The 26626-nt window shown below is 39.8% G+C and overlaps 2 protein-coding genes and 1 long non-coding RNA gene across 7 annotated transcripts in view; 2 read left to right on the forward strand and 1 right to left on the reverse strand.

Moving 5' to 3' along the window:
* Positions 1-7703, forward strand: part of LOC124868774 — a 32478-nt gene extending 24775 nt beyond the window's left edge. Inside the window, exon 3 of the long non-coding RNA XR_007038379.1 lies at positions 7553-7703. This is a non-coding gene — a long non-coding RNA (uncharacterized LOC124868774). The remainder of the gene's footprint in view (positions 1-7552) is intronic.
* LOC124868773 (endonuclease V-like) overlaps positions 1-9984 on the reverse strand; it is an 80183-nt gene extending 70199 nt beyond the window's left edge. For all 3 annotated transcript variants that reach the window (XM_047366346.1, XM_047366347.1, XM_047366348.1), the window contains exons 1-4: positions 9884-9984; positions 8840-9011; positions 2566-2700; positions 700-739 (exon numbers count right to left, since the gene is read on the reverse strand). In XM_047366346.1, coding sequence (XP_047222302.1) covers positions 700-739; positions 2566-2700; positions 8840-9011; positions 9884-9936 — 400 coding nt within the window. In that variant the 5' untranslated portion in view covers positions 9937-9984. The remainder of the gene's footprint in view (positions 1-699; positions 740-2565; positions 2701-8839; positions 9012-9883) is intronic.
* Positions 9985-20056: 10072 nt separating this feature from the next.
* si:dkey-237i9.1 (SEC14-like protein 1) overlaps positions 20057-26626 on the forward strand; it is a 33287-nt gene continuing 26717 nt past the window's right edge. Inside the window, exons 1-2 of one of the 3 annotated variants that reach the window (XM_047365203.1) lie at positions 20057-20438; positions 23367-23456. In XM_047365203.1, the coding sequence (XP_047221159.1) occupies positions 23394-23456 (63 nt within the window). In that variant the 5' untranslated portion in view covers positions 20057-20438; positions 23367-23393. Of the gene's footprint in view, positions 20439-23366; positions 23457-26626 lie in introns of those variants that run through there. The other 2 variants (XM_047365205.1, XM_047365204.1) reach the window with 2 other exon arrangements.

The following is a 26626-nucleotide window of genomic DNA, read 5'->3' on the forward strand; positions in this document are numbered from 1 at the left end:
GTGACATTTTCTACATATTTCTCTGGACTAAATAAAGACCAGAATTGGCCAACTTTAAATAGTCATCAAAAGCTTCCCATGGATGTCTAACATTTCACAAGGTAGGAGCATACAGAGAGAGGGATTTTTTCACCATTCCTCACTGGTTTTCTATATGATTTAAGTCTGAGGACTGAGATGGCCATGGAGAGGTTAAATCTGTGTCTTTGGATGAAAAACAAGTTCAGGTTCCTTTTCACATATTCATCCTTTGTTTTTATGCGAGTGTTTGTTGCTAAAAATCTCAATCTTAGTCTCACCTCATCGAAGTACCCAGATCCTTTTAATGTCCCAGACGCATGTCCTTCACACGTTTTTTATAGGACAGAAAACAGATTTTACTAATATAACTCCTTTAAAAATATATTTGGAGAAAACATTTAACTGTTCTTATGTAGACTTGTTGACAGCCCTGATTGGGAACCACTGATATATAGGGTTGTTAGGGGTACCAACAACTGCAACACCAGGATTGAATTCAGCTAGTAAAAAATCCATTGAATTAATTATCCTAAATGTCTGATCTCACTCAAAAGACAAACTTTTGTGCAACAGTATTTAGGACCAAAACTGTAGAGATTTAATAGGAATTAACAAGGCGGTAGCTTCAAATATCCTTTTAAAGTCCATACAAACATCAGTGAAGATGTACTCACACACCTCTGTAGTGGAAGAGACCATTCCCATCCACAAACACCACCTGTTGAAAGGATGCAGACCATTTAATACATATATCAGTTCAACTGGAATGATAAAGCTACAACTAAAAACACAAAGAAAAAAAACCTTCATTCATCACCTATGGCCTGAAAGGCAGTTTGAGATTTACTTTAAATCTTTATTAAAAATTCCCTGTTTTTTTTAAATTTGTGACCTAAGTGCAACCTTTGTTGGAAAAACCAGACATGTTAGGAGAGATGTCACCGTCTCAACACACCAGTGAATGCTTGAGGTCAAAGATGACTCTGCAGCCATTTTTCTGCTGGGAATTGTGACCAATAAGGAAATGTCCTTTCAAAGGCTGCGGATAAACGGGGCAGGGACTGTGTGTGTTCCCAAAACTAAATGTCAGTCTGGATAAACCAGCGTTTCTGAATGTGTGTGTGTTGTGTTCGAAACTGTGACGGTTTCAGCACATTTGTGTGTGTGGGTACGGCGAGACGACGGGGGAAGAAGACGGGGAGGCATGTGGGCTGTGATAAACAGAAGTGAGTGGGAGGGGATGACTCAGAGACGACACATGGAGTAACAGTGATATGGAGAACTGAGGAGCTTTGTCATAGAAGCTCTAGTTGATCTAATGTGTTTGAAGTGAACCGAGCTGAACCTTGGTAATGTGGGTCTTAATTAGAGGCTGCATAAAGTGAACTGAAATGGGTTTATCTGTGCGTAAACCTGGCAGAGCTGAAGGTGATCATTTTAAAACAAGTTCAAGGACACACCTCAGGGCTCCCTGTTGAACCCAGAATAAAATGTATACTTCCTCCTCTTTTCTATAATGAAAGAAGAGGAATGACCAGGCTTGGTTCCTAGAGTTTCTAACTGAGGACTGGGAGAAAAAGCTTTTAGTCTATGGAACCAGCTTCCAGTTCGGTTGGTGAGACAAACACCTTGTCTGCTTTTAAGACAGCTTTAAACATTCCTTCTTGATTAAGCAGGGTGCTTGTGTTATCCAGACCTACACTACATTACAATCCTTTGCAGCTAGAACAGATTTGACATTTCACATTTGCGAGGTCAGACAGTAATGTTGGTCGCCCAACGCGAAGGCCTGGCTGGCAGCCTCCACTCTAGTTCATGCCGAAGGTGTTCTGTGAGGTTGAGGTCACGACTCTGTGCAGACAACTCAAGTAAACTGAGGGTGAAAGAAAATCTGACAGACTGATTGGCAAAGTTGCTCGCTTCAACGGTCACCCTCAAGGCCGCAGGCTTTAAGAAGCATCAACCATCTGTCTGATAAAGAGCACATACATAGTTGCAGGAGGAATCAACGTTAACACAAGGCAGAGACAAAGACGAGTAGTTTTTTTTCTCTAAGCCTTTTCTTTGCTCTCTGCATTTTTGATTGGCGTTGAAGACATAGAAACTACTGTATGAAGGAACCCATCTGGACTCCTGCACTAAACCAAAACCTGTTAAACAACCTTGACTTGGAGCAGTAGTCGACCTGGGCTATTCACTCTCTCGGCCACCCCTACGTCTGCAACATAACTGACTGTCTTAACCACATTAAGAAGGCAACACATTGCAATATCTAAGAACTTACAAGGCACACCTGTTAAATGAAAAACAATAAAGCTAACTTAGATCATGTTAAGTGTACAAAGCTGTCGGAGCAAAAGCTGGCTCCTTAGAACAATCTAAATTATTTACTTGCTCACTACATAATTACATGCAAATTTATTCATAGTCTGAAGGTCCTCAGCATGAATCTAGAAAAATAAAGAAAAACTAGTCAATGAGAATATGAGACTGGTGCAGTAGCTGTAGGTGGACGCATCTATGCTTTCATCTCTAGACACAGACCTGGGGCATGAGTGTAGGCTGGCTGGTCTTCAGTCGCTGCAGCGCCTCCAGAAGGAAAGGGGTTTCCCTGAAGGCCAGGAAGCCGGAAACATAGGGGGCCGTCAGGGTCACCATTTGACTGTCTTCGTACAGAACCTTACAGGACAGAGCAGAAACCAGTCAGTTCACTGTACTGGGTTTAGGTACAATAAGTCCTAAAGGTCAGACGGGACGCTGCTGACTGGATCCAAATGTTTCATTCACTTCTACTGTTTACGGTGCCTTTACATTTATGCAAACATCTATCTACCAAATGCTGTGAAAAGTAAGAAAGAAAAAAAAACCTCCAGTATAAATGTAAAAAAATATATAAATCACAAATTTTACTCTATTAGTTCCTCATCTCGTTTATAATAATTGGCTCATATTTTCCACCGCATGGCTGCACTTCTGCTGCGGAAAAACATCTTGCTGAGCTGATTACAGACCTGGAGAAAAAATACACGAACTCTTTCATCATAATACTGGGAGATTTTAACAGCGCAAACCTCTCCAATGAACTCCCCAAATGCAGACAGCATATTAAGTGTCCCACCAGAGGCAAAAACACACTGGACCATTGTTACACAGCTTTAAAGGACTCATATCATGCTGTTACCAGGGCTGCTCTGGGTTTTTCGGATCATTATCTAATCCACCTCATCCCAACCTACAGACAGAGACTAAGAGCTTCCAAACCCGTGGTTCACACTGTTAAGAAGTGGACTGAGGAATCAAAGCAGACGCTACAGGCCTGCTTTGAATGCACAGACTGGACTGTTTTTGAAACTTCAGCCACTGACCTAAACCAACTAACTGATGTGGTGACATCATACATCAGTTTCTGTGAGGACATGTGTGTGCAGACCAAGACCTTCTGCACTTTGGGAATAACAAGCCATGGTTTACTCCACACCTCAGGAACCTGCGCAGGGACAAGGAAGAAGCTCACCGCAGTGGAGATTGGGTGCGGTACAGGCAGGCCAGGAACAAACTAACAAAGGAGATCAAAGCAGCTAAGAGAAGCTACAGTGAGAAGCTTAAGAACAGCCTTTCTACTGGTGACACTTCAGCTGTATGGACCGGTCTGAGAAACCTGACTGCCTACAAGAGCCCCTCCACCCATCCTGAACAGAGTCATCTCCTGGCCAACCGCCTGAATGGCTTCTACTGCAGACATGACAAGAAGCAATTCACACCTCAAATCATCTCCTCTACATCCCATTCAGGAACAAATTCCTCCCATAAAGCAACCAACCCCCCACCTTCAGATCCTCTGCCTGCACTAAAGATCTCCGAAGAAGAGGTAAACAGGCTCTTTCAGCGCATGAAAACAAAGAAAGCTGGAGGACCTGATAACGTCTCCCCATCATACCTGAAAGCCTGTGCAAATCAACTCGCTCCGATCTTCACAAGGATCTTCAACAAGTCACTGGAGAAATGTGAGATCCCCTCCTGCCTCAAACGATCCACCATCATCCCAGTGCCCTAGAAATCCTCCATCCTAGAATTAAATGACTACAGGCCTGTAGCCCTGACATCTGTGGTCATGAAATCCTTTGAGCGGCTGGTGTTGAAGCACCTGAAAGACATCACAGGCCCCCTGCTGGACCCCCTGCAGTTTGCTTACCGAGCAAACAGGTCGGCAGATGATGCTGTTAACTTAGGTCTACACTTCATCCTGCAACACCTCGACCACACAGGAATGTACGCCAGGATCCTGTTTGTAGACTTCAGCTCGGCCTTCAACACCATCATACCAGACATCCTCCACCAGAAGCTCACCCAGCTCAACGTCCCAGCCTCCACCTGTCAGTGGATCAACAGCTTCCTGACAGACCGACAGCAGCAGGTGAGACTGGGGAGCATCTTCTCCCGATCCAGATCAATAAGTACTGGTGCCCCCCAGGGGTGTGTTCTATCGCCACTCATCTTCTCCCTCTATACAAATGACTGCACCTCATCGGACTCGTCCGTGAAACTCCTTAAGTTTGCAGACGACACCACTGTCATTGGACTGATCCAGGACGGTTATGAGTCTGCATACAGACAGCAGGTGGATCGGCTGGTACACTGGTGCAGTCAGAACTATCTTGAACTGAACCCACTCAAGACTGTGGAAATGGTGGTGGACTTTCGGAGAACACCACCCCCATACACCCACCTCACCATCCTCAACAACACTGTATCGGCCGTGGACCACTTCAGGTTCTTAGGAACCACCATCTCTGAGGACCTGAGATGGTCTTTCCACATAGACACTGTTCGGAAGAAGGCCCAGCAGAGACTGTACTTCCTGAGGCAACTCAAGAAGTTCAACCTTCCACAGGAGCTGCTGGTCATCTTCTACACTGCCATCATTCAGTCTGTCCTGTCTTCATCCATCTCAGTGTGGTTTGGCTCATCCACAAAACAGGACAGGTCCAGACTGCAACGAATAATCAGGACTGACCTTCCCTCCATCCAGGACTTATACAGGTCTAGGGTCAAGAAAACAGCTGCTAAAATCTCTGCAGACCCCACACACCCTGCACATAAACTGTTTAGAGCTTTACCTTCAGGCCGCCACTACAGAGCACTGTTCACTAAAACCAGCCACCACAAAGACAGTTTCTTCCCCCAGGCTGTTTCTCTGATGAACATTCAATAAAGTACAAAACAACAGCATACAGATGTTACAAATGCACCTTTTTATTAGATATGTGTATATTGTAAATTGTAAATTTGTATATTCTGTAATACAAAAACAGAACAAATGAGCAAAGTGTACTGGAGGCAAATTCCTTATTTGTATGTACGAACTTGGCAATAAAGCTGATTCTGATTCTGATCTGGTTTCTGTTTCTGCTCAGACATTAAATTTTTTCAATAAAAACAACTATAAAACATAACTCTACATCAGTGTTTTTTAAACCCTGGTCTTCAAAGCACACGTCTGCATGCTTCAGCACATCTGATTTCAATTGAATGCAGATTAACAGGCTATTGTTGGACTACAATCATCTGAGTCAGGTGTGTTAAAGCAGAGAAACATCTACACCATGCAGGGCAGTGTGTTTGAGGGACCAGGGATGAAAAACACTGCTCTACATCATCGAAATAGATGCTTAAATAAAGGAATCTGCTCTGCTTTAAACATTTACTGTTGCTTATTTATGGATTTAAATTATCACACATATATTTTAGTAACAAACCCCTAAAAGAGATTAGTAAATGGCTTAATCCTGTAGTCTGTCAGACCATTTTCTTTCTGAAGCTATTGTGAAAATAAATGTATTAAAGCTTCCAAAACCAATAAGACATCTCATAAAGCCTTCAATGACTTAGCTGTACACTTATGTAAAATATACATTTTCACATGTGCTAAGGTTCTTTCTGTTTCGTCACGATCCAGTTTCAAGGCTGACATCTTCCATCACCTTTTAGCCTTCTTTATATGACTTCCAGCATTTACAAAACACCATTCAGGTGTTTCATGAAAGATTCAAATCTGACTTTAACAGTGGCCTGCCTTCAAAAAATAGTTAGACCTCTGTAACTTTAAACAGTTTTCTAATGGTTTATTCACTTGAAACCAACAACGATTAAAACAGTTCAAATACATAGGTTACAGGAAACAAAATCACTATCTTTCTAACATTATGTTAACTCTGTATTCCATGATACAGCAATAAAAACTCGACTGCTTATTCATATGCAAATAACTTGTCAGGCAGTCGGCACACCAAACGATGTCGACTTTCAGATGTTATTTTGTCCCTTGTTTTAAATGATGCAACAATATTAGATGTCATTCTTGTTAAAATAAAAATTGTTTAAAAATTCTTCACACACTCTCAGCTGGGTAAAGGTTAGCACCGTATCCCCCTCTTTCTCAGAGATTGCTTTTAAATGTCTCGTTGTTAGCGGTTTTACATTGTCTGCCTGAATAAAGGGCATGGGCTTCCCCAGAGGTCACGTAGTCCTTAAGGAGACATTTGCAGTGCCTTGCAAAAGTATTCACACCCCTAAACATTTTTAAATTTTATCACATAACATACACAAACTTTGATGTATTTAATTGGGATTTTATGTGATTGAGCAACGCAAAGTAGCACATTGTAAAGTTAAAGGAAAAGGTTTTCAGACATATGTGGATGCAACATAACATGGAGGCTATGGTCCTTGGTGCAGCTTTCTGAGATTCTGTTGATACCCCTAAATACAATACAGTTTGCCTTCAGAAGTCTCACAAAGTACTGTTCAATGCATCAAACTGGTGATCATCTGTTCTGATTGGTTCCCTCAAAGACTTCACTGTTGTGCCAAACGGCTCGTGCAATTAAAGGTTGGCACAATAACGACTTTTTTCACCTCATTCATCTACCCTGGAGGAACTTTTTGACACGTGCATCTGAAAGTTTCTCCTTCACGACTACTCGGAATTACAGAGCGGAAATATTCTTAACAGGTAAAAATAATTCAACTGAACATAAGAAACTACACTCTTTGTTAATACCCGGTAATTGCCACATGACTCCGACTGCTCTGGATAAAGGGTCACATGTTAAATAAGCAACATTTAGAAAAAGATTGCAAATTATGTCACTGAGCACACGTGTCGCTACGGTGTTTGCATCTTTTGTCTATTTTAGGCAGTAGCATTGCAGGTAAGCGATTCTCCCATGATGACCTTCCTGGGATCCTGCAGATAATCAGTAGGGTTCACTCTGAAAATACTTTACTGTTGTACCGCAGATGCTGTACGATCAGACCTAAATCATCTTCCATTAAAGCAGACAGGAGATGCTACAAAGCTAGTCATTGTTTCCTGACAAACTGTCACAGTGTTTGCCTTTAAAAATTCCTAAAATCTTTCCTCTAACAAAGACGCATAACTGCTTGTTAAGTTTGTCTAAGAAAAAAATCATGCAAAAGTCTTGTTTCAGTAAAAACTGTACGATAAAGGTTTGATTTTTTTATTCTCTAGCAGTGACCAAATGGAGCAATCAGCTTGTAGCACTAGATCTGGTGAACAGTGATGCAGAAGAAAGCAGAGGACATCAGAAAATGTCAACATGACATCATGATCAGCAGCTTTCTTTTATTGGTTCAAATGTAAACCTTTTGGAGAATTAAATATGTGCACAAGCAGTATAGAGTGGTTCTCAAAAGTTTGTACACCCATGTCAAAATGTTTAGTATTTGGGATGTAACAATATTAGGCCATGATCAACTATTTCAGATTTTCTTGTTTTCTGTGATATATATTACGTACAATTTAGTTGAAAAATCAAAAAAAGTCTGTAACAGAAAATTGTTCAAAACCTGTGACGGCTAAACTTTATTCCTGATAAGGCAGATTGACTATAACTGATGGCATCTCAAAAAGACTAAATCTTGAAAACGAATTAAAACGGTGCTTCAGCAAAGTAAATAACATTATTTTTAGGAAAAAGGTTTTTAAAAGATTTAGCACGGCCTCATGTTTGTATGTACCTGACAAATACTTGGCATTTTAACAGGGATGTGTGTGTTGAGTGTCATTGTATAGACAGATTAAAAGTGTATTACATACATTCTAATTCAATCATTGTTCTAAAATAAGGCAGTCAAGTTCAGTTTATTATTCAAATTGCTAAAATGTTTTCAAGCCAAAGAAAACCCAGCTGAATGCATCGAGTCACTGTTGTTGCACTTATTTTTTATCTTAATCTGTTTTTTACACTTTTATAGATGAAAGAATAATGATGTTTTGCTATGCAATAAAATCACAATAAATTAGGATGAACTGCACTGAATTTAACTTATTGAACAAGTTTTGGCATTATAAAACATTTCAAACTGTATGTAACTCCAGACACCAAGCAGACATCCTAGCTGAAGGCCTGAGTCATGCTACCCTCATGCCACCACCTTTCTGAAGTCAGACAAATGGCAGCTAATTCAAAGTGATGATGACTCAAAGAGAGAAACGCTTTAAGTACGACTGCTTATTAAGGTTGTCAGATATCTCATCTGCACTCAGTATAAAGCCTTAAAAGGCCAGGCAATTCATTATTTTCTGCTATGTTTATTATTTATGGCTCCTCTGCTGACATTATGGTACTGCTAAAAGAAAATGACGGCTCATATCTGTTAAGTTGAGGAGCAGAAAACCTGTTTTTGTTTTTTGTTTGTTTGTTTTTTACTGCTGCTGTTCTCTCATGTCACCACTAGAGGGGGGCAAAGCTCTGTTTACCTGAGGCTATCTGAGGTGTGATGAGGATCAGCTCACCTTCAAATCGGGGTAGCTGAGCACCACGAGCTGGGCGCAGGCATTGACTTCATCCCCTTTGATGAAGGAGAGGTCTACGCCACCAACCCGCTCCAGGCCAGAGAAGCTTGGGCTCCTCTGCCAGTCCTCGGTGTCGTCCTCCACCACCTGCTGCCTGAGACACTCCTGCTCACTGCATCAGGGCATCAGAAGACACAAGTGTTTTCACAAGAACCAACACTACTGAACATCTCTGGGGATCTGTAGCACTTAGAACAGAAACTCTGTCATGTTAAATATGGTACAGAACCAATGTATATGTTTTTTGGGGTAATTTCTTATCAGTTATTTTTGGCTTGATGTATAAAATAAATATGGCTACGATGTTATTATAAATTACAATTGACAAAATATGTGATTTATTTATTGTTTTTAATTAGGAAGAATCCCAAAATTTACATTTTAAGCTGAGAGGTGGCTGCTGTTGATTACATCTTTTATGAAAAAAAAAAAAAAAGTCAAACAGAAACATTTTAGATGGATAAAATATTTTGTCTTCAATTACAAATGCAATCGTGTAAAAGTGTATTTTTACAAGACACTGGCTATTTATTTTATGTTGCAGTCTGTTACAGATATATTAATTCATTTATATCTAGTGTGCAGGTGCTTTAAGGCTCAGAGGAAAACTAGGTAATGTACGACGCTGCAGTAGTTCATGTTCAAAATACTGAACAATACCCAGGACAACTACATCTATGCTGCCTTGTCAAAGTATTCAACTACAAACTTCCATCTATTTTATTAGGGTTTTGTGTGACAGACTAACGCAGAGTAGTTTATGATTGAGAAGCAGAGGGAAGATGATCTAAGCTTTTCAGTATTTCCTGCAAAAGAACTATGAGAAGTGTGGTATGTATTTAAATTTAGGCCCCTCTACACTGATACCCCTAAATAACATCCAGCAAACCAGTTGTAACCTATGGTGGCAGTGGAAACTGCAGTTTTTCCAACCAGCTCATGGAGCTACAGAGGAAGGTGGAGCAGAGAGAAGATCATTCTAACCTTTCCCACTGTTTGACCAGCTCTTCTGTCGGAGGACTGGACATCTGGGTCATCGTCTACTGCAGATTTCATTTATTTTCATAGAAAAAGGCAGGACGTTCACTTCCGCAAACACGTTGATGACAGTGTGAGGGCGGAGTCTCTGCATTATATAGTCACATACCACCCCCTAGCGGCGCAGAACGGGAGTTACATTACATTTTCCTGACATTGTACTTCCATCCGTCCATTTTCTATACCTGCATCTTCCTAACGGAGGGAGAGCTGGTGCCTATCTCCAGCTGTCTATGGGCAGGAGGTGGGGTACACCTTGGACAGGTTACCATTCCATCGCAGGGCAACACAGAGACACACAGGACAAACAACCACACACACCTTCATTCATACCTAAGGGCAATTTAGAGAGACAAGTAACCTAACAGTTGTTTTTGAACTGTGGGAGGAAGCCAGAGTACCCAGAGAGCACCCACACATGCACAGGGAGAACATGCAAACTCCATGCAGTCCCTTGGCCTGGAGTCAAACCAAAGACCTTCTTGCTGCAAGGCAACAGTGCTACCATTTGCGCCACCGTGCAGCCCATTAAGGTTCTACTTCTAAATCCACATTCCCACAGAAATTTTACAATGCAAATCGAGACAAATTTGAATGAAAAGTATATAGCGCAACAGAAACAATGTTCAAGAATGCATCTGATCACTGAGTGACAGCATCTGCAGGTTATAGGGATTCACAACCAACTCTGTCTAATTAAAACAACTGGTTAAGGAAGTTGTGCACAAGTGTTTCATTGAAATGTAACCAAATTAAAAAGCTGAATCCACTTGTTACTTGTCTTTACCATTGTACCTTCATTAGTAAAATACCATGACATTTTAAACAAAATCATCATGGAGTCTTCTGGAGGTGGAATTCGGTTTCAGAAAATTTGTTGTCATTGGGACATTAAGCAGATTACGGATCCAAAACATGCAACCACATCAACACTGAATTCTTTCACCAGACAAATCTGTCTTCAGACATGATTCCTAGCATTGAAAATTTCCGGGATGAACTCTGGAGATTCTGCAAAATCCCGCTCTCTGTATGGGATTCCAGGATGGACACAAGCAGCAGAAGTGATTACACTTGTGACATTCAGTTGACAGCAACTATCAAACTCTGAATATTGTCCTCTGTATTTCCCCTTAAACTGTAAATCAATTTCAAGATAGATTTTTAAGTAAGTATCTATTAAGATCTATGACTCCAGCTGTCCTAAGTGCACTCAGTGGCTTAGTTTGCCTATGCATTGGGCCGGCTCTGGCTGTAAGAGAAGACTAATTGCTGTAATGAAAAAAGAGGGTGAACACAGTTTTTTTACTCTGTTTTTCAGACTAGTTTGAGACCCTTTTGGTGCAATAAAATATTAACTATCTGTAGGAGGTTTTTTACATGTTTACCATGGGTGATAACAAATCCTGTATTTTTTCCCATTGAACAAATGAGCAGGTGCAAAAACACATAGTTCATTTTAAATTTTGTGTGGGCAATTACTTTCAAAACTTGAAGCAATGGTACCAACTTATCTTAAAGAAGAAAAAAACATTTCACAGACAGGAGATGGTGAGTTAGAAAGAGTTGAAGGAGGGAAATATAGTGCGATATTTGTTTTGAACAGAGGAGGGGGTCATTATTGGCTATTTTAAGAGTAAAAACCTCAAATCATGCATTGTTACAAGAGCCAATTTGAGTACGGAGGTGAGAGTTTCTAAAAAAAAAAAGAATTTGGAAAATCAAAAATGTTTAGGACAGAAAAAGTTTCTAGTTCAATGCCAAGGTCCAGTGAGGGGAAAAAACATAAAAGAAGATAGATACATTTAGAATAAAAAGCTTATTTGGCAGCCACTTTTTATTTTAGTCAAGGAAATTTACAGGTTTCCTAGCATTAAGAAATTGGCCATCATTTGCCAACAGTTGAAGTAACAGAACATGCATAAGGATGTGACATTTTGGACTTTGTTTGTGGTTTTGTGTTTTGTTTTGCTAGATGTTTCTTGTTTGAAGTTTTGTATTCATGTTTATTGATTTCTGTGTTCTGACAGTTCTGGTTTCGTTTTGCCTCCCAGTGTGTTCTCCTCTCATCTTTAGTTTTCCTCTTTTAGTTGTTAATTACTCAGTTTTTGTCCCCTTTACATTCATTGTCTCCTTTAGCTCTATTTCCTCTAATTTATCTTTATTCTCCAGTCCCTCCTTTTATAGGTTAGCTTTAGTTACTGTTTACTTTTATTCTAGTCCTCATTTCCTCTGCTTCATTCTCAGTTTTGTTCTATCTGTGTTTACTTTTGTAGTCAGGGTTTCTTTATGGTCTCCTTTTGCTAGGGCCCTAGGTTCTAGTTATTCTTCTGTTCCTTCCAGTTCCTCTGTTTCCTTTACCTCTTGGTTATTCTAGATTTCTTATGTTTTGGTTATTTTATCTTAGTCTATTGTTCTGCATAGGTCTAGGTTTCTCTTTATCGTTTATTGTTTCCAGATGTCCCTTCTGCCTCCTTGCCACACCTGTTCCCTGTTTCTTGATTACCCGCCTTTGTTCTTGTTCTGTATATGAGTTAGTTTGGTTCTTGTGTTCTAGGCTGGTTTGTTGCGTCACCTTCCCTGCGCCAAGTTCCCTTCGTTCTGTTAGACCTGGACTCCTAAACTCTCTGTTTTCATCCTGCCTGCCTACCTGTGAGTTTAGCCTTTGTTTTGATTTAAATAAATCATCGTTCTGCCTCGCCATGCCGACTCCTCGCCTGCATCTGCACTTTGGTCCACAACAAAAACCCAAGCATATGACATAAGGTTTCTTTTATGCACTGTCAGAGTGCCTGTTGATCATGTTCATGCTTTATTTCAAACTAAAGTGTGAAATCTGGAAACATACAGGTCCTTCTCAAAATATTAGCATATTGTGATAAAGTTCATTATTTTCCATAATGTAATGATGAAAATTTAACATTCATATATTTTAGATTCATTGCACACTAACTGAAATATTTCAGGTCTTTTATTGTCTTAATATGGATGATTGTGGCATACAGCTCATGAAAACCCAAAATTCCTATCTCACAAAATTAGCATATTTCATCCGACCAATAAAATAAAAGTGTTTTTAATACAAAAAACGTCAACCTTCAAATAATCATGTACAGTTATGCACTCAATACTTGGTCGGGAATCCTTTTGCAGAAATGACTGCTTCAATGCGGCGTGGCATGGAGGCAATCAGCCTGTGGCACTGCTGAGGTCTTCTGGAGGCCCAGGATGCTTCGATAGCGACCTTTAGCTCATCCAGAGTGTTGGGTCTTGAGTCTCTCAACGTTCTCTTCACAATATCCCACAGATTCTCTATGGGGTTCAGGTCAGGAGAGTTGGCAGGCCAATTGAGCACAGTGATACCATGGTCAGTAAACCATTTACCAGTGGTTTTGGCACTGTGAGCAGGTGCCAGGTCGTGCTGAAAAATGAAATCTTCATCTCCATAAAGCTTTTCAGCAGATGGAAGCATGAAGTGCTCCAAAATCTCCTGATAGCTAGCTGCATTGACCCTGCCCTTGATAAAACACAGTGGACCAACACCAGCAGCTGACACGGCACCCCAGACCATCACTGACTGTGGGTACTTGACACTGGACTTCTGGCATTTTGGCATTTCCTTCTCCCCAGTCTTCCTCCAGACTCTGGCACCTTGATTTCCGACTGACATGCAGAATTTGCTTTCATCTGAAAAAAGTACTTTGGACAACTGAGCAACAGTCCAGTGCTGCTTCTCTGTAGCCCAGGTCAGGCGCTTCTGCCGCTGTTACTGGTTCAAAAGTGGCTTGACCTGGGGAATGCGGCACCTGTAGCCCATTTCCTGCACACGCCTGTGCACGGTGGCTCTGGATGTTTCTACTCCAGACTCAGTCCACTGCTTCCGCAGGTCCCCCAAGGTCTGGAATCAGCCCTTCTCCACAATCTTCCTCAGGGTCCGGTCACCTCTTCTCGTTTTGCAGCGTTTTCTGCCACACTTTTTCCTTCCCACAGACTTCCCACTGAGGTGCCTTGATACAGCACTCTGGGAACAGCCTATTCGTTCAGAAATGTCTTTCTGTGTCTTACCCTCTTGCTTGAGGGTGTCAATAGTGGCCTTCTGGACAGCAGTCAGGTCGGCAGTCTTACCCATGATTGGGGTTTTGAGTGATGAACCAGGCTGGGAGTTTTAAAGGCCTCAGGAATCTTTTGCAGGTGTTTAGAGTTAACTCGTTGATTCAGATGATTAGGTTCATAGCTCGTTTAGAGACCCTTTTAATGATATGCTAATTTTGTGAGATAGGAATTTTGGGTTTTCATGAGCTGTATGCCAAAATCATCCGTATTAAGACAATAAAAGACCTGAAATATTTCAGTTAGTGTGCAATGAATCTAAAATATATGAATGTTAAATTTTCATCATGACATTATGGAAAATAATGAACTTTATCACAATATGCTAATATTTTGAGAAGGACCTGTATTGTCTGTGTATCTTCACCTAAAATTAGGTCAATCTTTATTGAAGGCCTCATCTGCTGCTCCACTAGATGGCGATAGAGCCTCAAGCAAACCAAAATCTTCACATTCTTAAGACTAGATGGACGTCAACAGCACAGAAATGCAGAAGGAGAATGGATGGCTGTATTTAATCATAAAGCAAAGTCTTCCTTTTTTTGCTTGGTTGTAGATCAGGTTTTTGGTGAACTTAATTGCATATCCTCTGATATGTACTGTGCATAATACTATAAAAACTTACAAGGATGTTCAAGTCATATTTGTGCATTAAGCTTTAAACTCAACAACACTGATGGATGATCCTTCTGCCCTGAGGCAGCACTCTTAAAGCCCAGCAGAGCCATCACATCATCAATAGTTCCGCTATATCCTTTCATTTGTCACTCTGGTGTATTTTGCAGAATAATTTGATTTAGTCTGTTCAATAGATTTCCCAGTTCAGATCTAAAATCAGAATCAAAATGCTTTACACACAGATGAAACTGTGGCAGTTGCCACTGTCAGATGCATATAAAGAGAGTATATAAGAAGGAAATGTAATGGAAAAATGATAAAAAGCTATAAAACTATACATGTCGCAAATAACTAAAACAATTAAACTCAGTCAGGGTTCTGGCATCCCACAGATAAAAACTGTGTTCAATTGCAGGTTGTTGATGGAACACCACTCTGCTAGCTCCTATACTTCCTTTCTGTAGGCTGTCTCGTCTCCCCAAGAGATCAGCCCAACCACAGTGGTGGTCGTCTGCACACTAACTGGTGCCTGAAGGGTGGATGGGTGTGCAGTCATATGTGTAGAGGCAATACAGGAGGGGGCTCAGCACGCAGCCTGGTCGAGATACAGAGCTGAGCTGCAGAACGGAGTAGCAGGACCGTCCCACCCTCACAGCCTGCAGTCGGTTGGTCAGGAAGTCTCTGATCCAGAAGCATATCAGGAAATGAGCCTTTCAAACCACTTCTGAATGACTTCTGGATGACTCAAAACGGACAAAAAAGTGGTTAAGTTTGTTTGCTAGCCGAAGATGCGCGTTTACCACTATTGGTGAGTTACCTTTGTAGTTTGTCAGATGCTGGATCCCTCACCACACCTGCCGTGAGTCATTGTCCTCCATGTGAGACTCCACATTCCTCCAGTAATTCTCTTTAGCAGCTCTAATGCCTGTCCTGAGGTCAGACCTTCTTGCACTATATAGAACTCTGTTGACTGACTTAAAGGCTCAGTTTCAAGCTCTCAGGAGTGCCTTCACAACTGAGGTCAACCAAGATTTCCGGTAAGGATACACCCGGAGTCACTTGTTTGCAGTTACAGTGTCTGTACAGTGACTTATGTTGGATAACACAGCACCTGTGTGTTCTTGTAGGTCCAGATGTCGAAATAGGGACCACTCTGAGCTCTGAAAGCAGTCCTGAAGCTGTTTAAAAGCACCCTCTGGCCAGGTCCTAACAGATTTTGTTACTGGCTTGGTTTTTCATGTAAGGGAAGGTGAAAGCAGGATCGAGGAGCAGGGAAGGTGGTCAGACTTGCCCAGGTATGAGAGGGGGACCGTTTCATATACTTGCTTCAGGTTGAAATAAGCCTTGTCTAAAGTGTTCTCCCCTCTAGCGGGACATTGTACATACTGGTCGAACCTGGGGAGCACAGACTTAAGGCAGGGTTTTATTAAAGTCCCCAACAACAACGAAGAGTGCATGAAGAATGAAATCAAATATGTTGCAGTTACTAAGTTCTTAGTGATTATCTTTGCCCATTGAGATGTATCTCGCACATTAGCTTAGAAGTAATTTATTGTATTTTCAAATAATACATACGTTGAAACAAAACTGTGTTTCTTTTGTTTAAAGGATATCAATGAGACAGAGTCTTCCTTCAGGTAAAGGAGATCAAGGGAGCGACAGGCAGCACCTGTCACATATTTTGATCTCTTAGCAGCAGACTCCTTGATAAGCAATGACTGTTCTCAGGCCTGGGTTCAGTCTCTATGGTAACCAGCAGAACAACTGGTTTTTGGTATTCTTTACTTTTTTCAAGACTACATCAGGTTTTAAATTAGACATTCATCAAAGCAATAGGATATCTCACAGCAGACTCATCACTTCGTCATCAGGATGTAAGATTGGAAGCTGTCAGACTGTTCTTACAACCAGCTAGATTTGGAGACGTTGCTGTGGAGACCAGAGGAAAAACTTTAGCAGGAAAAGCAGTGGTGTAGTTGTTAGCCAAATTTTTTTTATCTCTTAGGCAGTCCAGATATAGCTGAAGTAAGTTATTACTGCTGGGCTTGATAGTTAGGAAAACCTGGATATCTCCAACGAAGCACTGAAAGGGGACTTCGTAAAAAAAATAATCCTAAGGGCATGTATAAAATTAACAACAGGGGATCCAAAAGTGAGCCTTGGGGAATCCCACAAAACAGAGGTGCACCAAAAGAAGAACACTTACTACAACAAACTGAAAAGCTCCTGTCCAGATACGACTGAAACCAACTCAAAGCTAAGCCCATAATACTAACAACCTGTCTCAGTCGAGAAAACAGGATGTGATTATCTATCTATAATCTATATCTATGATCTATTAAAGGCTGCAGGTCCAGGAGCAGAACAACCAGAGTCCACAGTTAAAAGAATGACATTAAAACCGTTGAGGAGAGATGTTTCAGTGTTGTTGCAAAATTTAACGCAAGACTGGAACAATTCACAAATATTGTAGAAATTTTAAATCATCTGAAGTTGATAAAAAAAACAACCTTCTCAAGAAATAAAGACTATATTGGAAATTGGTGAGTGGTTTCAACTGTACAGTATATTTTCAGCACAGTATCACTGACTGCAATAATAATAACATCACACTGAACCGTTCAAATTGCAGTTTTTGTTAGCTGTTATAGTCCAAGTATTAGAACAGAAAATGTTCATATGTAATGCAGGTGATTGGGCCCAAACTGCTAAATCTATCCAACATTGTAAGAATAAACCAGAATCATCATTTTAATATTTAATAATAGTATATTGTGCAGCCCTACTCCTTGACTCCATTTTGTGGTTTCCTCTCTGTAAAGCTTTTTTGTCCATTTTATTTAGGAAGAATGTCTCAAATATTGGATCTTTGCTTCATTTAGACTCATTTTCCTCTCCTGAATGTGCAGCTCTCATGTTTTTTTCCATCTCTGAGTCATGTGAGCTCTGCTTCACGTTGAAGGCAAACAGCTGCTCATTCGATGAGCAGCTGTGTGCTGGCAACTAAGGCATTTAGTTGCCAAGTATCCCATTAGTCATGCTGATGTACCCAAAGTACTGCAGAGACTTTTGTCCCATTACAGATGCCTCTCAGTTAGTTAGAATATCATCAAAAAGTGTAATTTTAGTTATTGAATTCGGAAAGTAAGACTTAAATATGATATAGTATGTCAAGGTTTATTTATCTTATTTTGATATCAATTAAGACCGATTAGTAAAGTTTTTTAAACACAGAACGGCCCACACACTGCTGACTTGACAGTTGTCCAGCAGACAGTCACTGGCACTCTCCACAAGGATGTTAAGCCCTAAAGCCTCATCTCTAAAGAAGATGACTGTTAACAGAGTGCTTTTTTCAAGCATAATTATAGAAAGTTGAGTAGAAGGAAAAAGTGTGGTAGAAAAAGGAGCAGAGTGGGATAACCACAGCCTCAAGTAAACGGTGAAGCAGAACATACTCAAGAATTTAGGCTAGATTCACAACGCACTGATTGCTAGTCAGTTTCAAGAGGCAACCCACAGACATACAGTATTTAGGTCAGTTAAAAGCGTCTTACCTGGGCTCAGGAGAAATAGGACTGAACTGTTGATCTGTGGTCCAGAGTTCTCTTTTCAGATGAAAGTGAATTTTGAAATTCCTTTGGAAATCAAGGTCCCAAAGCCCAGAGAAGAGAAACAAAATCCAAGTTGTTTGAGGTCAAGTTTAAAGTTTCCACAGTAATTTATTACTTGGGGAGTCATGTCATTTGTTGGTGTTAGTCCAATGTATTTTATCCATTCCGAAGTCAGCCTTCTATACATGGACATTTTTAGAGCTTCCCTCTGCTGACAAGCTTTCATAATATGCTGATTTCATTTTTCGACTTTAATAATTATGGTATCACTGTGTTTTATTGGCCAGCAAACTTGTGTGACTTAAACTCCATAGAAACCTATGGGGTATTGCAAAAATGCAGATGAGAGACATCAGAGCACCAGTCCAGAAGAGCTGAAGGCTGTGATTTAAGCAACACCTGCTTACCACCTCAGCCAAGCCACAGGCTGGTTGTGTCCATATTATGCTGCATTGAACCATACTGTAATTTATTTCTGCTGTTTTGACAGTTTAATTAATGTATTGACAACAGTTCTTTACTGCCACACAAACCAGAGTATGACATTGTAGAAATAGAGGTTTCACACTAAAACTGCTGTTTCCTTAGAATCTCTGTACAGTATAATCTGTTTACATCATAGCAGCATAGATTTACAGTGCACTCTGAAAAAAGATCTAAGCTACTTTAATATAAATCACAGTAATATTACCCAACTAGAAAAAGCAGGCCAATACTCCATGCTGAAATGAAATAGGATGCTGATCTTGACTTAAGCTGGATGTTTTTGGGGGCCAGCTTTTAATTTTAGCTAGATTTGAATGTGTTTTATTCATTTGATAAAATGCAGTTTCCTCTTAGTTTCATAATGTATCACAGGAACTGTGCCGGTACAGCAAAGTTTAAAGATCTGCTTCATTTGCATCATCCCTTTGTCTTTCTTATGCATCAATGTGGAATGGATGGATCTCTACATTCTTTTTGCATCCAAACGTTGCTTGACACATACATTTATTTTCTGAAAGAACCTAAAGGAACTTATGCTGTTTGACTTATGTCACCAAATCTAAATCTGATTACTGTAATATCTTAGCTAGCATTAGCATAGAATTCATGCAATAGGAGCCTCATGCAAAAGGAGCCCCTACCAAGTATTAAATGCATACACTGTACAGTACATGGACATACGTTTCAGTAGATCAACAGTGAAAATCCTTTTTTATTAGTCTTATTCCAATTTTTCTAATGAAAATTGAATATTGGGTTTTCCATAAACATCAAAATCAACAGACATAAACATTTAAAATACATCTCTCCGTGTAATGAACCTAAATATGAGTTTGACTTTTTGAAAGAATTATTCAAATAGATTAACTTTTAGGTGATAATTTATGCAGAGGTATCTGTATATGAAACCTAGCTTTCTGTCATTCCCAGTTTGTTCTTAAAATAGTTTTAATATGGATTCAGTAGATATATATTATAATTTATTAAAGTGTTTAATTCTGATTATATTTAATTCGCATTTTGAACATCTCCACACGGCGAGAGCAACATGCAGGCTGGGACTTTAACAGCAATAATCTGTGTTTTCACTGCACAGGGAACACAGGCTATTAATCTGAGGCTGAGCTGGTTGCATAAATAATCTGTTCTTTTAACCAGCTGTAACATCCAAGTTATGTTCGTCGACTTTTAGAGTTTATAGGACCCAATTAAATTTTGGTATGGTAATTTGTCCTCTGCCGTGTGTCCTTCTCATGACCAGGCGGAGCTTTTTAGGAGCGCAGGAGTGGGAGGTGGAAAAACACCGAGAACGACTGAGCTCCGAGAAACAGGGAGGAGCCACCGAGAGAGAAATACCGCTGCTGCACTTCTCCATCTGCCGGGGCTCCAGTCAGCTGCAGTGGGATGTGTGGAGAGTTTAGTTCCTTAACGTTTCAGTTTTCTGGGCGGTTTGTCTGTTGAAGTAACTTTATTTATTGTTAGCTTTCTTGGCTAATTGTTCCTGCTGCTTACATGGCCAGCTAGCGCTACGACGCTAACCGTCGTTAGCTGCGGAGCCGGGTGAAGCGAAGAGCCGAGGGGGAGTGGAATGGCAGGAATTCACTCGGGTTCCCTTTCCAGAAGAGACCACAAGTGAACAAAGTAAAACATTTACTCGACTCCCTGAATCACCGGTAAGTATCCGCTGTGAGAGCGACGCGAAGATAATGTCGGTTCGGAAAGCTCGTGTTAGCTTGCGGGTTGAACTGCTATTATGTTTGCTAATGCGAGCGGTTTGTGACCCAGTTACTGTGATAATTATAGATATGAACCCATTTACTGAACGTCTTTCAAGGAGTGTACCGTTAAATTTTTTTGAAACGTCACAATATTATCTAGATATGGTCAAATCTCGATTTTAATAAGAAACGGAAATATAAAGGGTGGCATGTAAAGTTGTCTTCCTTTTAAATTTCCCATTAGTGACACAATAGAACAATTTTACATTATTGCTGCTCTACAGATATTTGGAAATAATAATAATATAGGTGAAAATATGTTCTATACATTGTGCTGCGTTAATTGGAATAAATGCATTCATGTTTCCGATTTCAGGTTTTGTTTATAGTCGTCCTGAAATGTATTGGTCAGTATGAGTCCCCAGGCGGGATGCGATGAAACCTGTTGTAACATAACCGGTTTGTGTTATACGAAGTCTAAAAGCAGATCAAAATTTGATCCAAAACTGTATCAGGATACGGCTGTAGGTATGAAACTGTTTTCTTGGACGGATCTGTACTGAAAGAATGTTTTTTCTGTTGTATTTTATTAAGAAGGTTGAATTAAATATTATATATATATATATATATATATATATAGTGTAATCGTTTTTAATGTGGGATCTTGCCTTCTAAATTGTTATGCTTGCACATTTGGCCCTAGCTCAGTTCAGTTCTTTGCTAATTCGTTCCTCCTTTTGGGACCCACTCTTTAACATTTTGTTCCTTCCAAGTTAAATGTCATACTGATAAACAAACCATTTGTTCCCATCCACACAAACCATTGTGTATCAGTTTATTTTCCTTTTTTTATTGTTGAGATAAAAAAGTAATTAGAAATGCCCATATGTCATATTTAAGTTAATTGTATATTGGTTTCCTAAGACATTTTGTTGCTCCCATTTCTATTTATTTAGATTCTGATCTCTATTTGGACCAGTCGAACTGTGATCCCTGACCAAAACAGCTCTGGGAGACCTCTTGCCTGTACATATTAAATATCTGAGTTGTAGAACCAAATGTCTTTTGAGGAAATTATGACTTGACTATAGAAAAGTTTTGGTTGTAGGTAAATAGATGGTACGAAACATCCCAACTTAAAAGTCTGATACTAGAGGCCAAAACTACAATAGTACAACATAATGAACGGGTGAAATGACCAGCACTCACACAATTTCCAGCACCTTTTGATAGGTGATTTCATCGTAGTTGTGCTCTTTTCGTCTCTCAAAGGCTTGTAGTTATCTTCCAACATCCATTTAACTCTCCAATTTTTCCTACTTCTTGGCCAACGTTGTTGGGTTTTGCAGTGGAGCCAGTGACCTCTACATCATATTCTGACAAACCCATTCCTAAATATTGTCGGTGAGTAACTGGACGAAGTAGGAAAAAGTTCTCCTGAGAAAGTTTTCAGTCACTTTCTTGTCCTTGTCTCCTGTTTCTAAATCAACAGAAGTCATGTTACCGTTTACTCTTTGGTCAAACTTAATGTGACTTGACAAGTATATAGCTGCAGCTACTCAGTTCTCACATGACAACTTTACCAGCAGTCATTTAAATATCTTCAGGTTGGTAGAAGGCTGTTAAGATAAGTAGATTATATCACCTTTATCATATGGTGTAGGTTCATAGGCAGATTCTTTGGATTGTCAACATGTTTAAAATGTACACGTAGACAAAGGAAGGCAACAGCAAACATAAAAATGAGATGTAAACAAACAGGTGAATATTAAAATGCGCTAGCTGAGGTGTTTTGGTTAACTCATTCTGAGATCTTGTATTATTGTGTTGTCAAAGTTGCTGACTGATCCTGAGTCATGACGGTAATTATAAGTGGCAGTTGTAATATGCTGTTTAAAAGGGTACATAGGAGATCTGTTAGTATTTAGTCTGTCTTTAGCTTGGTTGTTATAGTCTGGCTGTCCTCATGTGTGCTGGCCCAGAGGAGCAAATCATAACAAAACTGGACGAAAAGCTAAACCCAAAACAGAGGGTCAAATGTACCTGCATGAGAATTGATCCAATAAAAAACATGTAGGAAAGAAAACAAGATAATCAGCTTGTGTTGTTGTGTTTTGCACCTCAGCACAGCTGTGCTAATCCCTTGGAAGTTACCTCATATGCCTTCTTGAAGACAAGCACACGCACTTTTCTACAACATGTGCCAGCTTGTTGAGCAAAATCCCCACACATGAAGCTCCAGCTGCACATGGTACAGGCACAAAAGAAATAAATCCTTTTACATCACATTGTCTTTGCTTCATAAAAAAAAAAAAAAAAAACACTCGGAAATAAGCTCCTTATCCTCCAACATCTAGAACATTCTGTTACAGACATTTCCATTTTTTTTCACCCTCTTGTTTGAACAGAGGCCAGCTCCAGCATGTGGTATATGCTGCTAATGTTTTCAAAAAATGAGCAGCACCTGCTTTTTAAATTATTTCATGGAATCTGGTCATGGGTTGCTGAGAGAGGAGCTTTTGGCAGAGATGGCAGCTGAGAGTAGCCTAGTTATATCTCCAGTAGCTTGCAGTGAAAAGCCACTGCTGTGACACAGTTCTCTAATGAATGAGAAGGATGTGCTGCATTCATTGATCATCCGGAGCCTCGGTCACAGCTCAGGAGAGTTGCCTTCTGCAGCTCATCACTATACTCATTATTTTCTTTCCAAGAACTCTGAGCCACATACACAAAACACACCTCTCTTTTAGTTAATTGTGTACTTGTCTGTTATTGTATTGCTGTAGATTTATTTGTCCCATTTTTGACTCTACTCCTTTTCTAAAAGTCATTTGGATATTTAAAATGTTCATTCCTAACTGGTGTGTTCTACTTTCTGTCCAGGTTGTTGGTGTTACTGTAATTCCCATCATGGTGCAGAAGTATCAGTCACCTGTGCGGGTGTATAAACATCCCTTTGAGCTGGTGATGACGGTAAGTCTTTTTACCTGTGGCTGCTAGCAGTTTTCCTCTCCGCATAAATTTTGAACGCATTAGATCAACAGTTATGTAACGCTAACGGGTGGGCATTTCACAGATCGTCTTCAGAAGGTATCCATTGGGCCGTATATATTTAAATTGCCCTTTTCAAAGGCATGACAGTGTTAATGCTGCTCATGTCTTTGGTCAAACATCGACTTGGAGCTACATTTTCTAATTCTGGGATTCTTAAGTCATTTTTAAACGAAAAAAGGACAAAGTGATCCTTGCTTGCCAAGGACTGGGAAACTATTGTGTTGCAGATTTGCATGCTGTTTGTTGGAATATGCAACTTGATTGTGCTTTTATGCCCAACAGAAAACCTGCCATAGATTCAGTGGTTTTAATGCATTTGAGGCATAAGAAATTCAGGGGCTAGCATGGTTTTTCTAAGTGACTAGCTGGATGTTTTTGGTGAAGCTCTAACAGGAATGCTCTTGTTGAACATGCCTGTTTGCACACACTGCAGACTTTTTTTGTGATCCTCTGGAGATAATGATGAAATAGATAAACACTGTTTACTGAAATTCAGCATTTAATCATAAAAGATTTAGAATAAAGATTCACCAATCAAGTGGGCAGAGACTGTTCTCAGCCAATTGTCCCTTTTAAAAAGCTCTGATCTATGATCAGCAGGTGAAATACTAAAATAAAATTAGATTTTGTTTTTTTCCTAGTCATAAATTCATAAAAACTAAATACCCCCTTAACCTTTAGTTTATAAACATATCAAATGTTAGCAAGTACTTTGATGCACCTTTTTGAAGTTTCATGAAGTTTAGGGCCATATGCTTTGAATCAAAAACAATATTATTGTAACTCCTTAGTTTTCTGTTTGATTTAAAACTAGTACCTGTATCAAAGAGCCTGCAGCACATTAGTATTGGCTTTAATCTGGTATAGTCTTAGGAAAATTGGGATTGCCAGGCTAGTCCTCAAAGAACATGGGAGATTATCTGCCAGGAAAAACGTAATCATTGGATCTACAGTAGAAACAAAACAAAAAAACAGAAAGATAATGGCCTGATGAAAACTTGAGAATGTGGATAAATGTATTATATACTCATCCATTTTTGTCAATTCTCCATAATGTTAATATTGGCTACTTGCAGATTCATGACCTGATTATATAACCAACAGTTACAGTCAAAATATCTGAAAAAGGCAGCGGTTGCATGTAATTGTGCTTCAAATATTCAAGTTGACTGAATGTTTGGGAGTTACTGTCCTGAAATGGGAAGACTTCACTTCACTATTGCTTCACTATTTGTTATTTTAGTACATGTGGTTTCAGACCAGCTGTGTTTCCTTTTAAATGGAAAAGCAGATTTGATGCCTGCAAGAGGGAGGATGCAGGGAGACTAAATCTCCTTAGCAAAGGTGGGATTGAGCAGCGGGCAAACAGATGTCTAAAAATAAAACGCAGGTATAGGGCCATGTGTGCTTCCAAAGAGGGGGTGACTGTAATAATAGAGACAAAGGGTTACATGATTTTATTTATGTTGTTGTTAAAGATGGAAATGCCCATGTTTTGGTCTTTTATAAACAGATACTTTTAAACTAGGGCAGAAATGCATATTGTGGGTATTTTTCTTCTTTGACATAATTAAAACACATCATTGACATTATTTGTAGGTAAATTTAAAGCAAGTAAATGAGCAAGTGTTGGATTTAATCTGGTGTTCAAGTTAATGAATGATGGTTCTTTGGGTTTTTCTTTTGTGATTTTTCTCTGCAGTGATTATTTTTGTAGATGCTGCAGAGCAGACTTGATGGTGCGTCACAATTTTCCCTTTTCCCCTCATTGTATAGCCAGTGAAAGCACTGCCTTCCTACTTCCACTGTAGCTGCTCTATCAAGATTGCAGCAAAGCAGTACAAAAACATCCTGTCTTGTAGGAAACCATCACATGATGCTGTGATGCGGCAAGAAGGCGTTTCATCATGTCAACACAGCTCTTCAGTTTTTCAGTCTGTTATAAGGGAGTTGCTCATTGTGTTGGGTGGTTCCAAATGAGACCTGTGCTGCACTGACTCAGTTTTGTAGAACCTTGTTAATTTCTTCACTTTTTCTTTCAGGTGCCTTTGAAATGTTGCTTCCCACTTTTCTGCTTTTAACTGTCACATTTTACTTTGGCGTGGAATTTGATTACACCCTGTTGCTTTGAATACTGTCTTGTCCCTGGAATGCCTGTTTACTCATTTGGTGCTAAAAACTAAAGCCCTACATGCTTATATCTAACCATTGAATGCCTTGCTTTAGTAAAATGCAGCAGTCTGTCACTTGACCCTAAAGAGGCACTTTGTTCACTGACGGGTGCTATCAAAGTTTTTCAACCTCTGGCTAACAATGCCGTAAGCTCTAGTGTCCTCTTGCATAAGTCAGACATGGATCTCAGATGCCCTTCACATGTTAATGTTCTGCTGCATTACAATGTTCCCTCTTGGGGCTTTGGATTTTTGGTACCCTCAGGACTGACAGCATTCTTGGCAAGTGAACCTGAGCTTAGATGGTTTAATGAGCTTAATTTCTTAGTTGAAACAAACAAAAAAAAAGAACTATAATGCAACACTGAAGTAGAATGATTATCTCTGTTTTAGGTCTACCATAAAATGCAAATCTTTATCGATCAGGAAAAGCCTAATCAGTGCATCTCTGTTCAAATCAAAACTCCACTGTCTGATGCAATGGTTAAGCATCTGGGTTTAGCTCTAACTAAAATGAGTCCAAGCCAAATTATTTCAGATTTTGATTATGCCTATTAAGTGAGCAGCTGTTTTTTGGGAGATTTGTCATGTCACTGTTTTATTTTGTAAGTACTGATGCATTAGAAGGCAGATAATGGCAGTAATACCTGCAACTTAAATTGTGCTTTAAATTTTAACCAGTTTAAAATGTTTCCTGTTATTTGAGAAGCCGCCTTCTGCAAATGCCCCATGGGTAAATTATAGCACCACTTAATCATCGCAGTCCTGCAACATTTTAATTTAACATGGCAACTCAGGCTGCACCTGCTTCTGTTCCGGCTGAGTGGGTTTCTCTGAGCTCCGCAAATAAAATGAAAGCTACAGTTAGCGCTATTATCAAGTCTTACTTTGCTTGACAAGTTTTAGGTTTTGTGCTTG

Source organism: Girardinichthys multiradiatus, chromosome 5, assembly GCF_021462225.1.
Source record: "Girardinichthys multiradiatus isolate DD_20200921_A chromosome 5, DD_fGirMul_XY1, whole genome shotgun sequence".
Taxonomy (NCBI): domain Eukaryota; kingdom Metazoa; phylum Chordata; class Actinopteri; order Cyprinodontiformes; family Goodeidae; genus Girardinichthys; species Girardinichthys multiradiatus.